This window comes from Lutzomyia longipalpis, chromosome 4, assembly GCF_024334085.1.
Source record: "Lutzomyia longipalpis isolate SR_M1_2022 chromosome 4, ASM2433408v1".
NCBI lineage: Eukaryota > Metazoa > Arthropoda > Insecta > Diptera > Psychodidae > Lutzomyia > Lutzomyia longipalpis.
In genome coordinates, this window is record NC_074710.1 from 12,789,302 (window position 1) to 12,811,951 (window position 22,650).

At 34.1% G+C, this 22,650-nt stretch overlaps 3 protein-coding genes across 15 annotated transcripts in view; 2 read left to right on the forward strand and 1 right to left on the reverse strand.

Moving 5' to 3' along the window:
- The first annotated feature begins 112 nt into the window (after nucleotides 1–112).
- LOC129796401 (hexokinase type 2) lies at nucleotides 113–17,017 on the forward strand. 4 transcript variants are annotated; one of them, XM_055838309.1, is made up of 8 exons: nucleotides 113–658; nucleotides 9,868–10,030; nucleotides 10,133–10,317; nucleotides 10,410–10,583; nucleotides 12,514–12,613; nucleotides 14,035–14,227; nucleotides 14,307–14,646; nucleotides 15,870–17,017. In XM_055838309.1, the coding sequence occupies exons 1-8, from the start codon at nucleotides 632–634 to the stop codon at nucleotides 16,041–16,043; spliced, it is 1,356 nt and encodes a 451-aa protein (XP_055694284.1). In that variant the 5' UTR covers nucleotides 113–631; the 3' UTR covers nucleotides 16,044–17,017. The 4 variants fall into 4 exon arrangements, with proteins under 4 accessions (XP_055694284.1, XP_055694285.1, XP_055694282.1 ...); XM_055838310.1 differs by lacking the exon at nucleotides 12,514–12,613 and adding an exon at nucleotides 10,720–10,819 and having other exon boundaries at nucleotides 211–658; XM_055838307.1 differs by having other exon boundaries at nucleotides 212–5,959.
- The window catches only part of LOC129796390 (long-chain-fatty-acid--CoA ligase 4), a 62,767-nt gene continuing 48,798 nt past the window's right edge, over nucleotides 8,682–22,650 (forward strand). The window contains exon 1 of the mRNA XM_055838282.1: nucleotides 8,682–8,686. The gene's annotated coding sequence lies outside the window, so the exon portion shown is untranslated. The remainder of the gene's footprint in view (nucleotides 8,687–22,650) is intronic.
- LOC129796393 (solute carrier family 26 member 6-like) overlaps nucleotides 16,928–22,650 on the reverse strand; it is a 16,582-nt gene continuing 10,859 nt past the window's right edge. For all 10 annotated transcript variants that reach the window (XM_055838297.1, XM_055838288.1, XM_055838293.1 and 7 more), the window contains exons 4-6: nucleotides 19,732–20,438; nucleotides 17,393–18,125; nucleotides 16,928–17,293 (exon numbers count right to left, since the gene is read on the reverse strand). In XM_055838297.1, coding sequence (XP_055694272.1) covers nucleotides 17,142–17,293; nucleotides 17,393–18,125; nucleotides 19,732–20,438 — 1,592 coding nt within the window. In that variant the 3' untranslated portion in view covers nucleotides 16,928–17,141. The remainder of the gene's footprint in view (nucleotides 17,294–17,392; nucleotides 18,126–19,731; nucleotides 20,439–22,650) is intronic.

Below are 22,650 nucleotides of genomic sequence, written 5' to 3' on the forward strand. Positions count from 1 at the left end.
TTATATCTGTGGGGGTTGATAGAGTTAGTATAGGGGCGGAGGGAAGGAAGAGGAGAGCATTGAGAGGATTGAGAGTGAAAAACTACGGAAAAATTAATGAAGCCCCCATACAAACGCACCTCACGTGCTGGCACTATCATGTACGTATAAGTATGAGGGTGTATTTGTGAGTAAGCACCCGCCATTGACTCTTTTGACATTCAAACCTCGAGTCAGTCAGTTATAGATCGGCACACAGTGCGAAGCACATGTTTGCGACACTTTACACTTAAAAATTTCATTCTTGAAAACCTCCAAAGGAAACCCCTTGACAATCGTCAGCGATTACACAAAAAAATCGTGCGTGGCATTTTTCTTCTTAAAAAAAATATAGTAAAAAGAAAGTTTCAGTGTGCGCTAACGGAAAAATTAGAGAAAATTTCCGCGTGAAAAGGGCCTGAGATTTGCGTGTTGAGGTCTGCAAGGCAATCAGAGAGAAGTTATTTGAAGGCGTTTTACGTGAGCTGAGAAACGTTGTGGTGTCAATTTGCAATATCAACCAGTTTTGCACGGAGGGAAATTCTTCACCTCAGAGCCGCCACATATATTAACTAGCAGCTTTAACAAAAAAAAATCTTTCTCCCCCTCCAAAATGGCTTCAGATTTACTGAAAAAAGAGGTAATGTCATCGTTATGTAAGTAATTAAATGCATTGATTGCATAAAATTTGCACCCATTTCGCCCACACTACAAAGTCTCTTCGCATCGTACTCATACACTTCAAAAAAGAAATCTTTATTGAGCATCCCTCCATTTTTCCATTTAATGTGCTCCGAATATGCTAAAAATAGCACACCCGGAGAAGATTTGTTGAATTTCCTTCAATTAATCCGCTTCATTCGGTGTAGTCTTTGCGTTCGCGAAAAATGAAATCAAAAGTAAAAGCAAAGCCCGTGATTTGCTAAAAGAATTTATTAAAAAAGAAGAAATTTGCTTTGTTGAAGGTTGCCAATACGAAATATTTTATTTGGAAATATGCCTTCTAAAAAAGCAAAATTCGAATATATCGCAAGAATGCCGTCAACGTAAGAAATGTGGAATGGGCGGAAGAAACCAGTTATTCTTATTTGTTAATTTTATTTATTTAGTCTCAACCACGACGTGTGTGCAAAAATGGCAAAAATTACCAATTCAATCAATTGATAGGCATAATCAGTTTACGAAAGCCGATAAATTTTCTACTGGTACACCTGAAAATTTCAATGTTTCACTGAAATATTTCAAAACTATCACTTTTTCATTGCCGTTAAATGGCGCAACCAGTAAGTTTCCTTCATAACCTCACTTTAATCTTGCTACATTTTCCGCCATTTTATCAATTTACAAGGAAACGTTAGAAAAATATTTTTATAAGAATGTAAATCTAAAGAAACTTTACGATAAATAAAAAAAACATAGATTCTTGATAGTTTAGCTCAGACTGCTCAAATAAATCATTCATATTGCATCATCTTAGATGCAAGAAATACCAACTTGCGCGTCATCTTTTCTGGTTTCCTTATAAGCTAAAGTCAAACACTACATTTTGCATTCATCACGTCTTTATTTATTTAAACTTCAGAGTTTAAAAAAGTATAATTTGCAAAAGAAATGTACAATTGAACGTAATCTAATCTAGGAATTTCACAACTGCTTCTTGAATATTATCTTGAGAAACAATATGGGACTTTCCTTAATCAAAGTCTGGGTCAAGCAAGTGCGTAGTAGGTTTACTTTTCTGCAAAATTCCCATTATATTGGACATTTTAGAAATGAAAGAAATAAAACTTTTATAGTTAACCTCTACAGTTGAGTTTTGTGTCCCAGGAGTTCCCACACAAAATGGTAATTTCTCAACCATTCTGGTTTTTCTTGCACTACAAAAAACTTGCTTGTAGTTTTCCAATGACCTGCTGTTCCTCAGTTGTTCTCTTTTCACCAGTCTGAATTTTCAATCTTTCGTCCTTGTTTCACAAACTATCTGACGAAATATTTATATTCAAAATTCATGCAAAAAATGTCAAGAGGTTGAGGGCTAAATTGTAAAAACGGCAAAATTCGAAGCTCAAACGACTCGAAAGATCAAAAATCTGTCCAGTTTTTGCATTTTCTTCACACATCTCTTAATGTGCGACTAATATAAGCTGATGCGTCCCTCACTAGAGTCCAGCTCAATCCGGTGGTAAATAGAAGATGGCGAAAAAAAACTCCCATTCAAAAGTCCGCTTGGCACGATGACGCCTATGGGAGATGAATAGGAGATACGCTATCATAGCTCCCGGGTCAGTATTGTGGCGATGGGGCTCATTTTTTTGTATTTGAATTCCATGGAATTTTTACGGAATTTTCTGTTGAAAATATTTTCTTGAGATATTTTCTTATGCTTCTTATTTATCAAATAAATAACCATCCCAGTGACCTTTGTCCACAAATCCAAACCGACAAAGGCACACAATGCAGTGGGTCCGGGAGGGAAGACGTGCCGGGAAAGGACCTGCGAAAGGGAATTCGGTGTGCTGCTTTCATTGTACGACTATGGAAAAAGAAATCAATAATGTGGGAAAAAGGGCTCGTCTCCGGGCATAACCTCCACACAGAGGCACAACATTAGTTATGTATGGCCTCATGTAGTGAGTCAATATGTGACCGAGATGGCGTACGCAGTCACGAGATATTTGACCGTGAGACGAAGCGAGATGCAAGATCCGTTGACGTCATCAACACACCGCCAACTATGTGGCTTTGCCTCCGCGTTGCCAGAGCGAAGTCGTCGTCGCCTTTAGCTGCTGATTTTCTTTTTCCAAAGCGCATAGGGAAGCATGGCGCGATGTTGCCATGAAAGAGAAAAGAGCTGGTGTGGTATAAAATAGAGTAGAAGACATTTTTGGGGGTGTGTCACCCATACAGACTCACTGTGAATGGGAGCAAAAGTTATGTTACTAATACATACTCAAAGAAAACCATTTGCCTCTGTTTTCTCTTCACATCTCACCCAACAAAACTGCGCACAATCGCCAACAATTTGAAATTCCAAGCGTGCAAGAGAGAAAATTTCATACGAAATTGTGAAATTTTTTTTTACAATGGAGGCACGTTCGAGGCGAAAAAAACACGAGCGCGAGGAGGCAAAGTCTCGCCACACACAACCATGGACACAGCCAACGCCTTACGCGTCTGTATATGTCAGCCTAAAATAAACCACGGCTTATTTTATCGTTCAAACAAGAGAAAATTAATGAAAAAGAGGCATTTTATATCACATTTATATACAAATCGTTATATATGCCGCCCCCGCACATTTTGTTTCTTATCGTCATCGCTAGAATGTGACCCCAAAAGTTTGAAACTTCCTCCAAAAAAAAAACCTCGGTTAAAAAAAAGATGGCTGTCCGCGTGTCTTAAGATATTTAAAATGTTTTGTTTTTCTTTATCAGTTTAAAAGATATTCAGTAAATTCCCGTTAAAAGCGTTATTTTCCATATTTTATTTTCATGGCTAACGCCGCCAAGCCTACGACGTCTGTTGTTATGGCGTCAAATGGGGAGAGATGTAAGAAAAAATCCACATAGAAATGCAAATATGTGCTAATGCAGTTAGAAATCGAGGTACATACATAATAATAATGGTACCTAAAGATTGAGAATTATGAAAAAAAAATGCGATAATATTATTCGTTTGATGAACTTACAACAGCCTATCGCACTGTCACACTTTGCAAAATGACGCTGTGCAGTAGCACAGTAAGCGTGGCCTTGAAAAAGACAATTATTATTTGGACAAGTCGGGGATTTTATCTCAGTATTTTCGCAAATAACTGAAAATGACGCAAACTATGGCGTCGATGGCGTCTGTTTTCAAATGAAGCGCATCTGAAGGGAATTTTTCTTCATGGATATTTTGCAAAATAGTGACTTCTTTGACTGTTCGTGAGTCATGACGACGCGTAGTTGATGCAATACAACGCAAACATTCTCAATGCAGCCCACTTCTCAATAAAAATCCCCCCTGAAAGGCACGTAAACAACACCACCAGACTGGGCCATTAAAAGTGACTTAATTATTTTATGTATTACATATTTCTCTCTTACATTGAAATTTTTCGCGAGTCATTTCACGCAATATCACGGAATACTTGGAAATATTAAAATTCATTGTGAAATTTCCTGAAAAAAAAAACAAGATGGCGTCCAAAATGTATTCAAAAGATTGGGAGAAGGATAGAATTGGAATTTTTTAAAAATCTTTTTTTTAAGAGATAGAAAAAAACGAAAAATTCTTTTTATGCAAATTCCTTCTAAAAAAATGTCTTCTGAAAGAAATTCAGTGGCGTAGCCATGTCGGAATGGCGCGAATCAAAAAATTCCCAGACACCACTAAGAAGACTGCAATAAAAATTCCAACACAGAGAAAGTCAAAATGGTGTTGAAGCAATAAATTTGCTAGTTCAGCAATAACTGATAAGAGAAATTGCGGAGCACGATATTGGAGGGCGCTTCCATGTTAAGTATGTTATACACAAAAATGTTAAAATGAATGGGGCTCTTTTTGTACATATATCAATTTTTTTCATTAACTTTTTTGACGTAGTTTCTTCTGTGAAACGCCTGCAATTTTCATGGAAGAGGTTTTTTGTGCAAATCATTTATTTATTCAGTTGATCACTAATATTGGGGAGATTTTTTTTTCTCCATTGTGGCAAGTTAATGACTGGCGCGCACCTGATATTCAGTGTCATGATGGCACATCAATGTATGGTGAAAAAAATGCTGCGTAGCTAAGTTATGAAAAGAGGTTAAAGTTCTCTCAGTTTTTTATGTTTGCTTTTTTCATTAGAACAAGAATCAGATGAAGGACGCCAGACGCCATTTTTTTTATAAAGAACATTCGGTTGATTTTCGTTAATGTCTTGACGAAAACGGCCGTTAATCTTTCGTAATGTTATCGTAGAATATCGTTAAAGCGACTCCTTCTTTTGCATTATGCCTTCATTAACATAACCTCCATTCATAAATTACCGCAATTCAAAGAACTTCATTTTACTTTCTCACACCTTCAAATATGTCTGATATCGCACATTACATAGACTCCATTTGACCTTACCTTGCACTCTATACGGAGTCTTATAATTCTTTTTAAACAAAAGCACTATATCGCCATAATCTAAGTAGTTTTGCAATCGACGCATAACTACTAGATTATCTACTTATTGTCTAGCTTCCTGGTTTTATACGTTTTTTTTTTTTATAAAATTAAGACCTATTTGAATGTTGTCAGAGCACTTGATTTTCCCTCTAAAATCCACTTAATCAGCTTTAACTTAAATTCAAGTATCAATTATAGAGATTTTATTGCGGATGGATGGTTTAATGTGGTGTGACAATATTGCCAATGGATTAGTATTCGTTATCGCCATTCTATCATTCGATAGACTCATTCAATTTAATTACTTTACACGTGCCCCATTGCTTGAATGTATTTGGAAGCTCTGGAGCAGAGAGTGAAAAAAACCCAGTTAGCGAATCGCTTCGTCGGAAAAAATGAAGAAAAACATCTCTCAGTCACCTTGGGAGTCCCTTTCAAGTATCAAGCATTTTATTCTTTCTGGAATTTCAAAAGTAAAAATTGCGCGCGCGTGATCTTTTAATACAAAATGAAGTTGTCTTAAAACTGGAAGTCGTTAAATATTTAATGGCGTCGCGTCGCTGAGAGTTACTCAAAATACCCCTGAACTGCCTGAATGAGTTTAGAAATTGTTTAAATTCCAGGAAATTGTCGTCTGTGACTCTACTCTTTGGCTCAATTGTACTATTTCACGTGCAAAAGTTAATTAATTTCTGTTTATTGGTTATATTTTGAGAAATTTAAAGCAATAAATTGAAAAAAAATGGAATGTTTAACCAATATCTGTCGGAGAAGAAAAAAGGCAAAAATTGCAGAATATGTGAGTATTGAGCGATTGAATTTCATTGCTTGTGCAAGTTATTTCTTCAATTGAATTACTTGCAATGGAGTCACAATGAAAAGGAAAAATATATTGTGTGTAGCTGAAAATAGATGATGCAACGGAGAGTGTAGGAAAATTCCAGTGTTTGAAAAGGGATAACACGCGTCAAACAATGCAATGGCGCGTTGTTCTGCATTAAGGATTTAAAGTTTTAAAGCTCACACTGCATCAAAAATGGCTCTTTAAGCTAATACCATATCCCAAGTTTATCGTAATACAAACATGACATTGAAATTTTTTCCGTATTAATAATAGACGCGCCCCACTTGCAATCCATTTTAATCTTTTGCTGCATTAGTTTGTTGTTTACATGGCAAATACATCAAAATCATCGCGCAAATGACTTTTAATTGTCTACTACAGCAAACAGGTAGATATAAGTACACTCTAATAAGAGATAATCTCTTAAAAATTAATTCCGCATTAGACTTTGAAGTTCAAGAATATTTTAAGGGGAAATTCTCTTGAGAAAATTCCCAGGAAAGTGTATTTTTTTCTTGATTTATTTTTTAAGGAGGAAATTTAATTTGCTGAAACGTTGTTGGAAAATGGTTGCATTATTCTTCGTTTTTATTTATTAAAGACTTTCAAAATATTAACTGCAAATGTTCACCACAGGGAGCGCTGCTCTCCGTAAAATTAAAACCACCAAAGGACGCGCAATATGCATAAGTGACGCCATTAAGAGACTAAATGAAAAAATAATAAATTTCCATTTTATATCTTTAGTTTAGACAATTCTTCCAGATTTTTGCAATGTTCAAAAATTTTGTATTTTCCCCTAGTTTGTTGATGCAAACATTTGTATAGAAAATATGCCTCTGGCGTGTAAACAAAAACATTAAAATGGTATAATTTCTCGGTTATCACTCATATTGTTTAGGGAATTGTATTTCATGTGATCCGATGGGATATGAGAGCCTTAGCCAACACCCTGATCTGTCTTTCTACGTGCAAAACCTAATGAAAAATAACGGAAATTCTCAGAATCCTTATCAAAAAAACATCTCAATTTCCCCGTCTTGAATTTCCAAGAAAATTTGATATTTTATTTTATATTTCAATTCTCAGAAATCAGATTAGATTGTGCTATATGCGCTCAATTCTTAAACTTTTTATGGCACATTTTAAAGATCTTTCGATAGAATAATGGTGAAAAGTGCTAGATTATTTGCGATTATTTCCTTTTCCTTCGATCATCATTACCAATAAATCACTCTGCAAACTCACCCAATCCAACCAACATCCATTGCTGACCCTCTTTAGCAAAAGAATTAAGAAAAAAAACTAATCGCTTTTGATAAAAATTCTGGGGGCACGTAGAGAGAATCAACTTGATCGCATGTAGATCTCTATAGGTAAAATGGCTGCGCGAAAGAGTCATCGGGGCGAAATGAAAGAAGAAAGTGCACCGTCAAAATTACACCGCACGATTGTAGGTGATAAGAAATAAAATATTTGCCACACCTCTTATCACATATAGTCGTGATGAATATAAGTTATACAGCTTTTTTGCGGCATTTGCACACCCTTTATCTTATCTCTGTGAAATGATTGTGAAAGAATTTTCCATCTCAATTGAGTGGGAGTGTGACCACGGGGACAAAAGTCGATCTATATATAAAAAAAAATTGCTAGCACGAAGAAAAAAAAAGATTTTTTGAGAACAAAATAGCGGAAATTATAAATAAAATTTTAATTGCGCGGGAAGAATTCTTCCAAATCAGAGTGAAAAGTTGATTTTTTTCCACTTTCCCTTGTCTTCCATCAATATTGACCAATATTTTTTTATCGCTGCCATTTGGTTCGTTGTACCCTCAATGATCAGTGGAAGTTTCCTTGATTGCTTGTCGATTCAAGCCGGGGTGTGCAATTAAAGTCTTATTCACATTTCTATGGTTTCACAAGCTGTCTTCAGAGCTTTCGGATTAAAATACATTACAATGAGTTTAAGAAAAGGAATTTAAAGATGTTGCAACTTCTGCGGATATTTTTCATGGATTTAATGAGAAATTATGTTAGAAAATGTAGGAATTTCCAGAAATAAAGTAAAGGTCTTTATTCAAAATATCGTTTTCCAAAATGGCGATGGATGACTTGTTCATTATGTTCTAACCTATTTTTTTTGGAATTGTCCCTCAATTTTTTGTTAATTTTTATCAAATGTTTATTTAAAGATTTAACCTGCTGGCCGCCAAGACCTTGGAGCTTCCTTAGAGCGCCAAGGTGGGGTCGTTGAACGACCCCAAGAAGGAAGTCGATTTTCTCATAAACTATAAAACCGGGAACTGTCGGGTCACTACCTTTAGACTCCTTATATAGTCCTCTTGCCCCTTGCATCACAAATTCGCCACCCGGAAACACGCGGAAGAAGATATCACTGAAAAAACAGTTTGTGCTTCGACTGTCGGTTTTACTACTTTTCTAAGTACCAATTAAGTTGAAAAAGCACCACTTTATTTCTCAAATATCTATATAGAGGCGCTGCTGGTTATATTTTCACACAATATCGCTTTTTTTTCAAAAACCGATTATTCAACTGAAACTTCTTCTTCTTTTTTTTCTTAGTTTTAGGTTATATTTGTTAAACAATAATACAAAATGTGTGGTGTTTTCCTGAAATTCGGCTCTTCCTGGGGATTAGGAACTTCATTTTTTGCTTCTTCAGGGGTTGAGATGATTTTCCTCAATTTTCATGAGAAAAGAAAAAAAGAAGAAGATTCTATATCGATATTGAATATCGATATCGATAATATCTTAAAAATCAAAAAAAGGAAGAAGAAGAATTTTGGTGCTTATCCAAGTACAAAATAAGCAGTAAAATGTCGAATTTGGTACTTGAAAAGTTAAAATTCTTTCAGTGATTAGGGAAAAACATTTTTCACTCATTTTTCACACTTTCTTCGTGAGAAATTTGCCACGAAGTTGACCGCAACTGCTATTTTTTTCACTACTTCCCCACATTCCCCTCACTTCCCGCATCGTAATAAATGGCAATATTTCTAGAAAATTCTTTATTCTTTTCAACACTTATGTGCTTCTTACTATGTTTTATGTGATTTATGCTACTTATTCGCGATAATTTTGACACTGAGATGGTAAAGTGAGAAAGTAAACACAACCCTTCAACCCCCTTCAACCATATGATTTATGATGTGACTAACTTCATTCTAAGAAATTTTCCGCAGCATGGCCGTTACACCAATTTTTGAATTCCCTTCTTCTACATTTTCCTTAATAACTTTTCTTGTGGTGGACGGATTGCGCTGAAATTTTTACACAACCTCCTCAGATAACCAAGGAACTTATTTCCAAAAGATGGGAATGGTATCTTTTATATTTATTAAGTTATAGCACGAAATATAGGGCTGGGGTCGTTCAACGACCCCGCTTGGCGGCCTAGAGGTTAACTTCCTCTTCATTGATAAATTGTCGAACTTATTTATAAATTTCCTCAACCCTTGGAGGATTTCGCTGGACAAAGTGGCCAAATCAATTTTTTTCAAGCGGCACAGAAATACTTGGTATGCCACGATTGTGGTAGGTATACCAACTAATAAAATCTACTTAATGTTTAGTGATGAATTTTATATATTTATATAGGGAAATTCGATTACCTACTTCAAATTCGTCAAAAGAAAACTTGGAAAAACATTTTCTTTTGAGAGAAAATCAAGATCAAAGTTTTGAGATTAGAAACCTCGATCCTTTAAGTGTTAATGGCATCCTTTAGAACAAAATGGCGGAAATGGTGAATAAGATGGCGAATTTTTGAATTTTCAGCCCGTATCAACTGAGCGTTTTTTCGAATTAAAATAAAATTAATAAAATTTCTTGAATTCCAGATTAAGGAAAAGTGTGAAGAGTTGGTGCTAACAGATGAAAAAACGAAGCAGTACATGAAGAATTTGCTGGTGGAACTCAACAAAGGTCTGAAGAAGAAAACACATGCAGAAGCTGATATCAAATGCTTCGTAACGTACGTTCAGGATTTGCCAAATGGAAAAGGTAGGTGAACCTCAGCTTTACTTCTTCTAGTGTGTGAATCAATGACCGCCACAGTCACTGACCCTCAAATTTTGTTCTTTTTTTTTGTTTACGGCTTTACAGAGACTGGCAAATTTTTGGCATTGGATCTGGGTGGAACGAATTTTCGTGTTCTTCTAATTCACCTCAAGGCAGAGAATGAATTTGAGATGCTCTCTAAGATCTATGCTATCCCCAAGAATATTATGGTGGGCACAGGGAAGCAGCTCTTTGATCATATTGCAGAATGTCTGGCGAACTTTATGAAAGTATGATAAGATTTATTTTTTACTAAATTTTTTATACTTTAGAAGAGGATTTAGAATTTTTTAAATTAATATTTTTTTGCGTTCTGTTGCAGGAACATCAAGTGTACAAGGAACGTCTTCCGCTGGGATTCACCTTCTCCTTCCCCCTTACACAGCTTGGACTCACAAAGGGTCTCCTCGTACGATGGACCAAAGGTTTCGACTGTGAGGGTGTTGTTGGTGTTGATGTGGTGCAACTCCTGAAGGACGCCATTGCAAGACGTGGAGTGAGTTTCTTCCATTTTGTTTTTAACCTTAAGATTTATTTTTTTTCCTTCAAATCCTCAACTTTCCCTCCCACAGAGTTCCAGTTATTTTTGTTGTGTTCCAATTAATTTTGTTTCTTTATAATCGTGAAATTAGGACATTGAAATATTGGTGATGGGCTTACTCAATGATTCAACTGGAACGTTAATGTCATGCGCCCACAGAAATCACAATTGCAAAATTGGTGTGATTGTGGGTAAGATTTTCAAATTCCTCTTTAAACAGAAAATTCAAAAAAAAATCTTCAGCTTCTAAATAAAAATCTCCATTTACATTTCTTTTTTTCCAAAAATTCTTACGCTTAAATTGGCTGGAAGAAGAGCTTTTTATTTAATCATAAATCGAGAAATTCATTTCATTTTATTGAGACGCAGTCTGTTCTACAACGGTGGGGTATGGTTTTTATTAGAATTGCATTGAAATGGAACAAATAATTGTGAATTAAATTTCTTTTTGTCTTATGTAGAGTTATTGGTGGTTTATGGGTATTGGAAAGTCGTAGAGAAAACTCTTTTCAATTTTTTTTAATTAAAAAAAAAAGAAATTTAGTTGGTTTGGTAACTTTAGCCAGTAGTCTGAAGTTGAATTTTCAAAATCTTGAAATTTAGATTTTTGATTTAAAAAAAAAAAAAAGATTTCAAGATTGACTTTAGAATGGCTCGTTATCGGCAAAGATTTGTGGGTTGAATTTGAATTATTCCTGGGTTTTGTCTTAAAGAATATTTTAATTTGAAAATTTTTGGGAATAAAAAATATTTTAAGGTTATTGGCCATTCTAACCAAACTTTATATATTTTAGGTTTTACATGGAGTAAAAAAAAAACAAATGGTCTAAACGGTAATAGATAAATCACTTTATTTGGCTACATAAAATCGTACAAAAAAGATGTCATCCCCGCTAAACATATCTCGCTTAAACTCTTTCCATCCATTACTTTTAATCCTTTTAATACATAAGAGGAGTTTAACCGAGACATAATTATGTGAGGATGTAATTTTAAAAATATTGTTCTGGATCTATTTTTTTTAAATAAATTTCTTCTGAAAATTTGAAAGCATCTGAAGAATGAAAAAAACTTAAGCTGAAAAAAAATAATGGAAAAAGAACTTTTTTTTTAAATTTGTTTTTATTAAAAGAAAGTAAGAATAAGTACCTTAAAGAATAATTTAAATTTAACAAACTTTGTATGAATAAAAAAGATTTTTTTCACTAGTAATCAGTCTTCAAACTGCCAGGTTCATTAATAACCACCAAACTGAATAGAAAAACCTTTGAAAAAAGATTGAAAAATAAGGTCAGAATGAGACTATTCCCCCCTAAAACCCAATCTTGTGGAACAGACTGTTTTCATTGAGAGAAAAGAAGAAGAAAAAAAATTCATTTCAAATGAATCGCGAAGGGGAAAAATGTAATTATTTGTGGGTATATTATTTCCACAACTCTGTGCCTGGTTCTGCTTGTTTTTGGGGTCAATGCTGCTCGTCCATCCAGACGGCAAGAGATGAATGGGAAGTTTGTGATCGCCCAAAAAACTCATCATCAGTTTTTTTCCACTCACGTCTCAACTCCTTTACTCTTATTACTTGCTTTATCTTCCTTTCAAGTAATTTGTAAATATTTTTATTTCCTTGAAAATGTTATAAAAAATAATCTTATCACGTGGAAGGAAATATTCTTGAAAATCTTGTGGCCATTAAAAGGCCAATGTGAAAAAAAGCATGACAATTCCACTTTATATATATACATATTCCTCTTAATTTATAATCCTCAAGTTTCTTTTAAACTGTCCTATTAAATAAATAATTTAAGAAAAATATATTCTATCGATGAAATTTAAAAAAAAATTTTACAATAAAATTGGTTTCTTCGTGAATTTTTCTTCTCGCTAGGACGTGCAAATTGAAGTCTGTGCAATTCTGAATGATACAACGGGTACATTGATGTCTTGTGCATGGAAAAATCACAATACGAGAATTGGACTGATTGTTGGTATGTTTCTCTCTTCGAAAAAAAACTCTTTGTACGTTTTTTTTGCTTGATAAAGTTTATTTTAATAGTTTTTCCTATATTGTTAAACAACTAGCCGCTTACCTGATTGATATTTTTAAGTAATATACGTAATCTAACCACGTGCTTTCTTTCACATTGTATTATTGCTTTTTTAACATCCACTTTTCATCCATTTATCATCACTAGTGGGGATACTGGGGGATATATACTATACGTAGTTTGCAAAGGATGGTGCATTCAAGGTGTTTTAGATGTTAATTGTTATGAAAATTGCTTACAAATGTTTTTTTTTCTTTTATAAAGAAATTTGAAATATTAAAACATCTTAAACTTTCCATAATAAAATATTTTTTAACCCTTTGGACCGCCATGGCTGAATCACTCATGTGACTAATGTGTATTCGTATGAAGTTTATAAAATGATCTAGACAAGAGATTTTTCGTAAATTCAACGAATTTACGTGGCTCAATAAAGCTATTTTTTTAAGTTTCAAAAAGACAGTTAAAAATGATCATTTAGCCGTTTAGTTAAAATAAGATATTTAAACTTTTTGAGACTTTTCGTATTTTAGCAACTCAAAACATTTGTTTCAAAACTCTTGAAGCTATGAGATCCGATCAGTAAAATGGAACTTAACAATAAAAATTGGAGTGGAGAAGATTCAAATTTGACCGTTACGCAAATTTTTGAATAACCTTATTTTTTGATTTTGTCCATAACTTTTTCTTTCTGTGGTGGTCAAATTAACATTAAAAGTTTTGCTGAACTGTTAACGAAAGAATTCTTGGTTTTTTCTCAAAAAAAAAAAATGGACTCATGCGTAATGGAATCGTTAATTATCAGGGGTTAGTCACATACCTCTCGTGGCGTATTAACAGAAAATTGAATCCATTTTAAGAATACATATTTTTAACATATAAAAAAAATGATTAAATTCAAAACACCTGGAGCTGCATACCCTTTGCTGGAAACTTTTTTTTTGCATACAGCACCTGTTGATTGATAAGCACCTCAGGTACACTAAAATATGAAATAACACGACGCAGAGATTATCTACTATGAATAATATAACTAACAAATCATGCTGTATTCGTGATTCTCTTCTGCATGTCACGATGATAGAGAGTGAAAAAAAAAACAATTTTTTGCATTATTTTTTCAGAGTGTTGGAAGATGAAAGAAAAAAACATTTTTTTCTCACGATGTCATTTATAATTTTCATTTGCTGATTATGTGAAAAATTCATTGAAGAAAAAAATTGAAATTCCATGCTACTTATCTCCCAACACTTTGGAAGAGCATTTTTGTCACCACAACTGCGTAGTTTAATTTGTTTTCTTTTTTATTTTAATGTAAATCACATACAAAAAATTTTAATTAATTAATTTAATCTTACCAGGAACTGGAAGCAATGCGTGTTACGTGGAAAAAGTTGAAAATGCAGAAATGTTCGACGTGCCGGAGAACAAGAAGCCGCATGTGATCATTAATACAGAATGGGGGGCATTTGGGGACAATGGAGCCCTTGATTTTGTACGCACTGAATTTGACAGGGATATCGATGAGAATAGCATAAATCCCGGAAGTCAATTGTAAGTTAAACTAACTTCTTGAATTTTTTAAAGAATAAATTCTTTTTAATAAAAAAGAATTCTCTTAATTTCCACACAGGCAAGAAAAGATGATTTCGGGGATGTATCTGGGCGAATTGGCGCGTCTTGTGATTCAGAAATTCACAAAGAGTGGCCATTTGTTTGGTGGAAAGGGCTCGGAGTTGCTGTTCAAGCGATGGAAGTTCTTCACAAAGTACGTCTCGGAAATTGAATCAGACAAACCGGGAGTCTTTACCAATTGCCGCGAAGTGATGGAGGAATTGGGCTTGGGACATGCAACTGATGAAGATTGTGCCAATGTACGTTATATTTGCGAATGCATATCCCGCAGGGCGGCTCATCTTGTTTCAGCGGGTATTGCGGTGCTTATCAATAAAATGGAGGAACCCAATGTTACTGTGAGTTTATTAATTTTTATTAAATTAAATTAAATTAATTTTCTATTAGTTGGTTTTCTCTCAAAGAGGAGTCAAGAAAATTATGGGAAAAGGAGTCTATTCATTATTAATCCTTTCAAGAATAACACACAAAATTGAAAGTTTTTTCGAAAAAAAAAAATTTCTTTAAAAAAAAATTAGGATCAAAGGAATACGTACCCAGTAAACAAATTTTGCCAATGATTGATCAATTATTGAGTCAATGTAGATCCGCATAGATGATCAATTATTGAGCAATCAAATTGCTTGATATCGATTGATCAATAATTGAGCATAAATTGGCCAACTTGATAAACAGTTGGTCTATCCATGATCAAACATTGATTGAGTTATAGTTCACTCAATATTGATAGTATTAATATTGAGTCAATGTGAGGTCTGCATAGATGATCAATTAATGAGCAATCAAATTGATAAACAATAATTGGTCAATAGTTGATCAGATTTGTAATCAATCTGATATTGTCAATATTGATTGATCAATAATTGAGTATAAATTGACCAACTTATTGATAAATTGAAGAACAATAGTTGATCAACTGTTGGTCAATCCATGATCAATAATTGATTGAGTTATAGTTGATTCAATATTGATACTATCCGCATAATGATCAATTATTGAGCAATCAGAATTGACCTGAGATTGACTCCTGATTGAACAAACGATTGAAAGAATCAATTGACTTATCAATTCTTGATCAATCGATGATAAATCTGATTTATTCAATCATGATTGAGCTTTTGTTGGCTCAATCATTGATAAATCAATACTGAGTTTACTGTGAGTGTACCCAGTAAACATTTTTTTTAACAGTTGATCAATTCTTGAGCTGAATTTTGAGTCAATGCAGGTCCACGTAGTTGGCCAACTATTGCTTAATCAGATAGATAGACAATTATCGATCAATAGTTGATCAATCAAATTGATAATCAATTATTGCTCAATAAGTTGTCAATCTGATTGATTAATATTTTCTTTTTTTGCTCAGGCACATTCTTGTAATCATAATAAAATAATATTCTTCTAATCATTTTGATCGAAAGAATGAAATTTTTCGATGAAAAAATGAGATTCCCTAAAAATGTCCCCAATCTCCTCTATATATCTTAATTTAAGAGCTACCTTAAGATAATTTAAGAGAAACGGCAAAAAACTACTAAAATAAATTAAATTTCTTCCGCAGGTCGGTGTTGATGGCTCAGTGTATCGTTTCCATCCCAAATTCCATGATTTAATGATGGAGAAGACGAGGCAATATGTCAATCCAGGCATCAACTTTGACCTCATGCTGTCGGAAGATGGTTCAGGACGAGGGGCTGCCCTCGTGGCGGCTGTTGCCTCGCGCGAAACTCAATAGAGTTAAAACCCCACCACCTCCAACAAGCTTAAACCTTTCCTAAATATCAAAAAAAAATTGTAAATATGTTTTTAAGATAAAAAAAATCCATCATAGAATGAAAGCTTGCAAATATGCGATTTTAGCTGTAAAAAAAGATTATATTTGGGAGTGAGTTTTGCAAAATGAAAGGAACATCCAATCATTAATGAGATTGTGCCATTAAAAGTTTTTTTTGTGAATTAATTTTTGCACCCCTCAAACATTCACTTTGCAGGAATTTCTCTTTAAAAAGACATTAAGACAATATATTTTTAAAAGAAGAAAAAAAATCAAGTTAAGCTCCGTGAAAAGTTAATAAAAGAGATTTTAAAAATAGGCAAAATAAATAAAATAGCAATGATAGTTTTGAGAACATTATAGGCATAGTGAGAAGAAATATTTAAGATTTTTTGTTGTTGTTTCGAAGGAGGATTTTTGAAAGAATGGGGAAAACTTATAAAAAAAAAATTGTATAGTTAATTTTTTCTGGGGGATAAATACTTAAAATAAAAATGAAAAATCAAATTTAATTAATTTAGTTTTTACTTTCTATTTAGATGGTAATTTTTAAGTAGTGAGAGATAATTTTGAAAAGCCAACCTATTACTTGTTAGTGCGATATTTAGCTTTAAGGGAACCTCTTTGTAGATAAAAAAAAAAAATAAGGGATTCACCATTCGGGTTATTTTTGACAAAATTTTTATATCCAAAATCTTTTTAATTAGAAAAATTATTATTATTATTGTATGTATATTTTTTAATAACATAAGGCAGACGTGAATGAATCTTTGAACTACAAAAAAATATGAAAAGAGATGTCTTATTGAACTTTTTTTTGATGAAGAAAGGAAGAAAAAATCACATTTATCTTCAAGATAATTTATTAATGAGTTTTAATTCTACAAAAAAAAACAAATTTGTGAAAATAAACCACTATATGTTTATATAAAAAATATATCTTTCAATAACTTATTAAATCCTTGAGATTATTCCTCCAAGTACACATGGAAATTGCACTCGATTATTTAGAAAAAAATGAAATCTATACACCTGCATTTGCCAGCTCCTTCTACACCATCAAAGTCTTATGGATTCATACGTAATACTAATTGGAATGTTCTTCTCAAGCGCGTACTGGACTGCATCGTGAATTGTTGGGAAAGTCTTACTCATACCTTCCTTCTCTAAATCATACAAATTTGACTTTTTGTACCCCTCATACACGGGACCTGTTGGAAAGAAAGGAAATAAAATCTCCTCTTAACTTCCATTCTGAGAGTTTCAAATAAATCATGAAAATAAAAAGAATTAAAGAAAAATCTCCTCACACGAAATGGCTGCAATTAATACTAGAATACCACGTGCACTGAGTTCCTCAATAATTGCCTTGAGCGTGGTAAATCCCCCGGAATCCACATAAGTCACCGCCGAGAAATCCATCACGATACACCTCACATCGTGTGGCGATTCATCCTTAAGTCCATCACTCGATGGGATCTTCTTTGCATTCACCCCGGTGTGCTTGAAGAGGAGCTTCCGGAATTGGTCGCGTGAGGCGAAATTCAGTGAGCCGCAGTAGTGAAAAATCTTCACATTTGGAATCTCCACGGTTCCCTTGTACTTGGTCACATCGAGGTAGATCTCCGTGCCGGGTACACTGCCCAAGAGACAAACGTACGGCTTGAGGCTCTTCAGCAGGAGTGTGAGGATGCTGAGTGTGATGCCCACAATGAGACCCACATCAATGGCCACGAGAACAACTGTGAGGAATGTCGTGAGCCAGATGAAGCCATCGAGTCGGCTGCATTTCCAGAACTTGAAGAAATCCTTGTACTGCATGAGGAGCCCCTTGAGGGACACCAGAATAATACTGGCCAATACACACTTGGGCAGTGGCTCAAAGAATTTTCCCACCCACAGAAGAATGAAGACGAGGATACTGCAGGAAACCACCGAAGCCACCTGTGTGCGTCCACCAACAGTCTGTTGGATAACAGATCGCGACAGGGAAGCACAAAAGGGAATGCATTGGAAGAAGGAGCCAAATACATTGCCAATGCCCTGAAAATAGAACACAAACAGAGGTCAGAAACTCAGCAGCGCAGTTCTACGCCCCCAAATGATGTGGCAGATTAAACGCAAATAGACGCGTGATCTTGTGGACGACGCTTTTCCCCAAGGCCGCGACGAAAATAATCCTCCCATTTTTTTTATGCGCGACTTTGACTTTCCCTGCTTTTCTTCTTTCGTATTGAGAAGAAAATAAATTGATGTGAAAATCATTATTTTGATCAGATTCATAGCTGAGAACGTTTTCTTGGTTTTTTTTTCTTGATCAAATTAGGCATTTTCCTGTCCATTGACCATTTTCTTAAGCGAAATAAAATATTCTACTGACCAAAAACTAATATTTTCCTAAACATTATCATGATCAAATTGATCCTAATTTCATAAAAAAAACAACAAAATGTTCAATTTGATCAATATAACTTTGAAATTTTTAAGAAAAATATTCAATTTGATCACAGAAAATTCAGAAAACATTCAATTTGATCAAAGAAAAATCCAAGAGAATATCTAATTTGATGTAGAAAGCCTTTGAATTTATTAAGAAAACTTTATTTGATTTGATCAAAGCAAAAACAAAAGTTCTCAAATTCATAAAGATCTATTTAATCAAGAAATATTCTAAACTGATTAGAAAAACGTTAAATTTGCCCAAGGAAATGTTCAATTTGTTCAGAAAACATACAAACTGATCAAGAAAACATACAAACTGATCAAGAAAACGTTCAAACTTGATCAAGAAATTGTTCAATTTAATCGATAAAGTAAAGAAAATGTTGAATTGATCAAGTAAACTTGAACGTTCAGTTTGAACACTGATCAGGAAAACTTTAAAATTGAATAAGAAAATGTTTAAAATAAAATGGAAAATTTCAATTTTATTAAGAAAACAAAGAAAAACGTTAAATTTAATTAAAAAAATGTTGAGTTTGATCGAATAACGATCAATTTGATCAAGAAAATGTTCAGATTCATCAAGAAAACGTTAAATTAGATCAAGAAAATCTTTAAATTGTTCAAGAAAATTCTCAAATAAAAGAATAAAACGTTTAATTTAATTTTAAAAAATCAAATTGATCAAGAAAATTTTATTCGACCGAAAAAAACGTTAAATATGATCAAGAAATCCAAATAAAAACATTAATTGATCAATAAAACAATCAATTTGATTAAGAAACGTAAAGATCGGTATTCTAATTTTTTATATAATCTAATGAATTGTAAAAAACAAAAATTAATTTCTTCTCTTGATTTCTTGGCTTTCTTGGCATTTTCGTGATAAATCAAATAAATAAAATACCTAAGAAATAAACACCTTCAAGAACGAACATTTTAAATCACAAATTCTCCGTGCTTCTCCATTCTAATCCCATAAATAGGCAATTAAGCATAAATCAGGTACCTTGAAAGTTAAAAAATTATATAAGTAAACTTCAAGAGCGCGCGCGCATGGTTTGCATTTACGCAATCTCGCGAAGAGAATTTTTTATTTATTTAAATTTCCAATGCAAGACCTTTTCAAGATCACGTCTTAGAGAGAGAGAGAGAGAGAGAAACCTAAATAATTTATTAGAAGAAGTAAAACAGGGGCCAAACTCACCATCGCCAAGAGTTCCTGATTGAAGCGAATTTTGTAGTGGAATTTCTGCGCAAAGATCAATGCCATGGACACGGCGACCGTGTACGAGACAATGGCAATGATGAAGCTGTCTGCAGCGATGCTCCTGACAAGGGCGAATTTAGGGGGTGTGAGCACGGGGAATCCCAGGGGGATGTTCTGAATGGTATTTACACCCCAATCTTCGGCGAGACGCAGCTGACTCGATACTAGGGTGCCCGTCACGACGGCAATCAGCTCAATTGGCATGGGGACAATTGTGATCTTAGCCAGGCGTGGCTTCAGCAGTTCATTGTTGATGATGAGCACCACAATTGAGATGCCCGAAATGCAGCACGCCACCCAATTGGCCGTTGAGATTCTCTGTGTTATCTCATAGTACGTGATGACGACGTCAAAGTATCCCGGGATCTGTGGCAATGACAATCCCAAGATATCCTTCACTTGCGACGTGAAGACATGAATGGCACAGCCCGTTGTGAAGCCAGACACAAGGACATCCGACAGGAGAGTTGATACAACACCCAGACGAAAGATGTAGAAGACTAGGAGGTACACACCCACCATAAAGGTCACAATTGTTGCCACATCGAGGGATGTGGGGAGATTTTCATCTTCAGGTAAATTCGCATCTCCCGCATACTTAACGACTAGCTTCCCCACCATTATGGAAACCACAGCGAAGGTCCCTAAAAGAGATAGGGGAGAAGAAAAAAAATCAACATCTTTTTTTCTTTTGCAAAATTTACATTTCGCGGAAGCATTTAAAAGTAAAAGACCATGGTAAAGTGTTTAAAATGCAAAGAGCTAAATTGAATTATTAGTTTTTTGTGCAAATAAAACGTTTTCGCTTATTTTGAAAATAAATAACCGATTTAACTATTTCTTTGGTCTGTTTATCCGCCATGTTGAAACTTGCATAGCATAGCGTCTCTTGGAAGCCATGTTGTTCTTCTATTCGATTTATTTATTTGTTTTTATTACTAAAAAAGGAAAGCTTTTAAATTTAGAAGTTCATTGAGAAAGGATTTAACCTTTGATTTTCATAAAACTAAAGCTCTTTAGAAAGGATAGTCAAAGTTATTGAAAATTCTATAAGTTAACCATTTCGCGTCCACGTGAAACATGAAAACATTGAAACATGCGTTCTTGTATCACGATATTTATTCTATCAATACTTTCAGAAGACATTTCTTGGGAAAAGCGTCTTCTTTGGCTTTTTCTGACTTGGAAAATCAATAGAATTCATAAAAATTTGGGAGCTTAGAATGTTTCACGTTTGGGTCTATGTAATACCCAAAGAACGTGAAAGGGTTAAATTATCATAAATTCTATGATTATTTTATAAAATTCAATACGTAGTAATTATGATGACCTGCAAATAAAACGTTTCATAATGATCTTCACATATCAGGAGATATCTGTTATCTTAAGATCATTAAATTATGCGATCAAAATTATTTTTTAACATCAAATTCATGAAAATTCTTAAGAAAATACCGATCAATTGGTTTTGTTTGATTTCACATTTGATTTGGGAGATCAAGCGATAAGATTTGAAGATCATACATTTCGATGCGATCTCTGTTATTTAGATTGTTTCAAATCGCAACATTTTTTCTCAAAAATCAAGACAAACGATTATCTAGCGAAAACAAATATTTCGTTCTAAATCTAGAAAAGATTGCATGCCCACCTGTGTGATCTTTGATCATGAGAGATCGCAAAATCTCCCACTGGTAGCACGTGCCCAAAAATGAAACCTGAATTTCAACAAAAATTCCCACGGCAGAAAACGATTTTGAAGCAAAAAAATCTCTCCCCGAGACGATAAAAAGATGACGAAATATTTTCAAGAATTTTATGAATTCTCAAAAGGCCACATGTTGCAAAGAAAAGAAGCATCCATTGCACTCAATACGGCTCAATGATAAGTCATATACAAAAGCTCTAAACCACAATGCGAAAAAAATTGCAATAAAAATTAATTGAGAATAAAATCTCAAAGTAATTTGTAAAAGCATTTGTAATTTCTTTAATTTGCACGAACTCATTGGAAAATATTGCAAAGAGGAATTATAATAAAAATGCTAAATTTTGCAGAGATATCTTCTTGCAATTCAAATTGTTTTTCTTTTTTTTTTTTTTTAATTTCTGCAACCTTCTACTTTGGGGAACATTGTATTTGATCAAGTGGCGCGCGCGCAATTTTCCTTCATTCAAATCCCTGCGCGTATATTTGTTTAAAATGCGATAAATTCTCCCCCAAGATCACTAAAATTCTTCCTGGAATTTCATCATTAATACATTTCTTGTGTTTCTTGTGCGCAAAACTTCAAAAGCCCGGTGATCACATAAAGTATTGGTCAAATGATCGCACGGGCGATCTTCAATTAGGTTTTTGACTCGCGATCGCAATGAGAATTTCACGTATTGACACCTGCTTACTTTAGAGGGAACCCCCCGAAAATTACAAAATTCCGTCACAGACATCACGTACACAGCCCAAAAAAATGTCCGGAATAGCCCATGAAGGAGGGTGCCCCCTTCATGATCATTACCATTGACTAAGGTTAGTGTCAAGCACGTGATGCCATCAATACTTTGTGCTCTCTCTCTGTATAAATATTGATTCTCTTGGTGGGTCTCATTGATCGTTTGAATTTAATTAATTCACTTTCGGTCCAGTACGGTGTGCTTGTTCACCTTGCTGATGGCACCAAGAGACACTCACGTGAAAATTGGCGGACTCGCATTTCTTTTTATTTTTATTTTTTGTTTATTAATCTTCTCCTCCCGGGCTCCTCTGTATGTACACACAACTCTCTGTCCGGCAATCAATTTATGCTTTACAGTCGTGAGACAAATTAACTGTTTGCTTTTCTTTTTTCCTTCCTCTTT

What these genes read in the sequence shown, in the direction of transcription:
- LOC129796401 (XM_055838307.1), top strand. Translation starts at nt 5,903, where the DNA reads ATGGAATGTTTAACCAATATCTGTCGGAGAAGAAAAAAGGCAAAAATT. An exon ending in AGGCAAAAATTGCAGAATAT is followed by an intron (nt 5,960 to 9,867) that starts GTGAGTATTGAG and finishes CTTGAATTCCAG; the next exon opens with ATTAAGGAAAAGTGTGAAGA. An exon ending in TGGAGGAACCCAATGTTACT is followed by an intron (nt 14,647 to 15,869) that starts GTGAGTTTATTA and finishes TTTCTTCCGCAG; the next exon opens with GTCGGTGTTGATGGCTCAGT.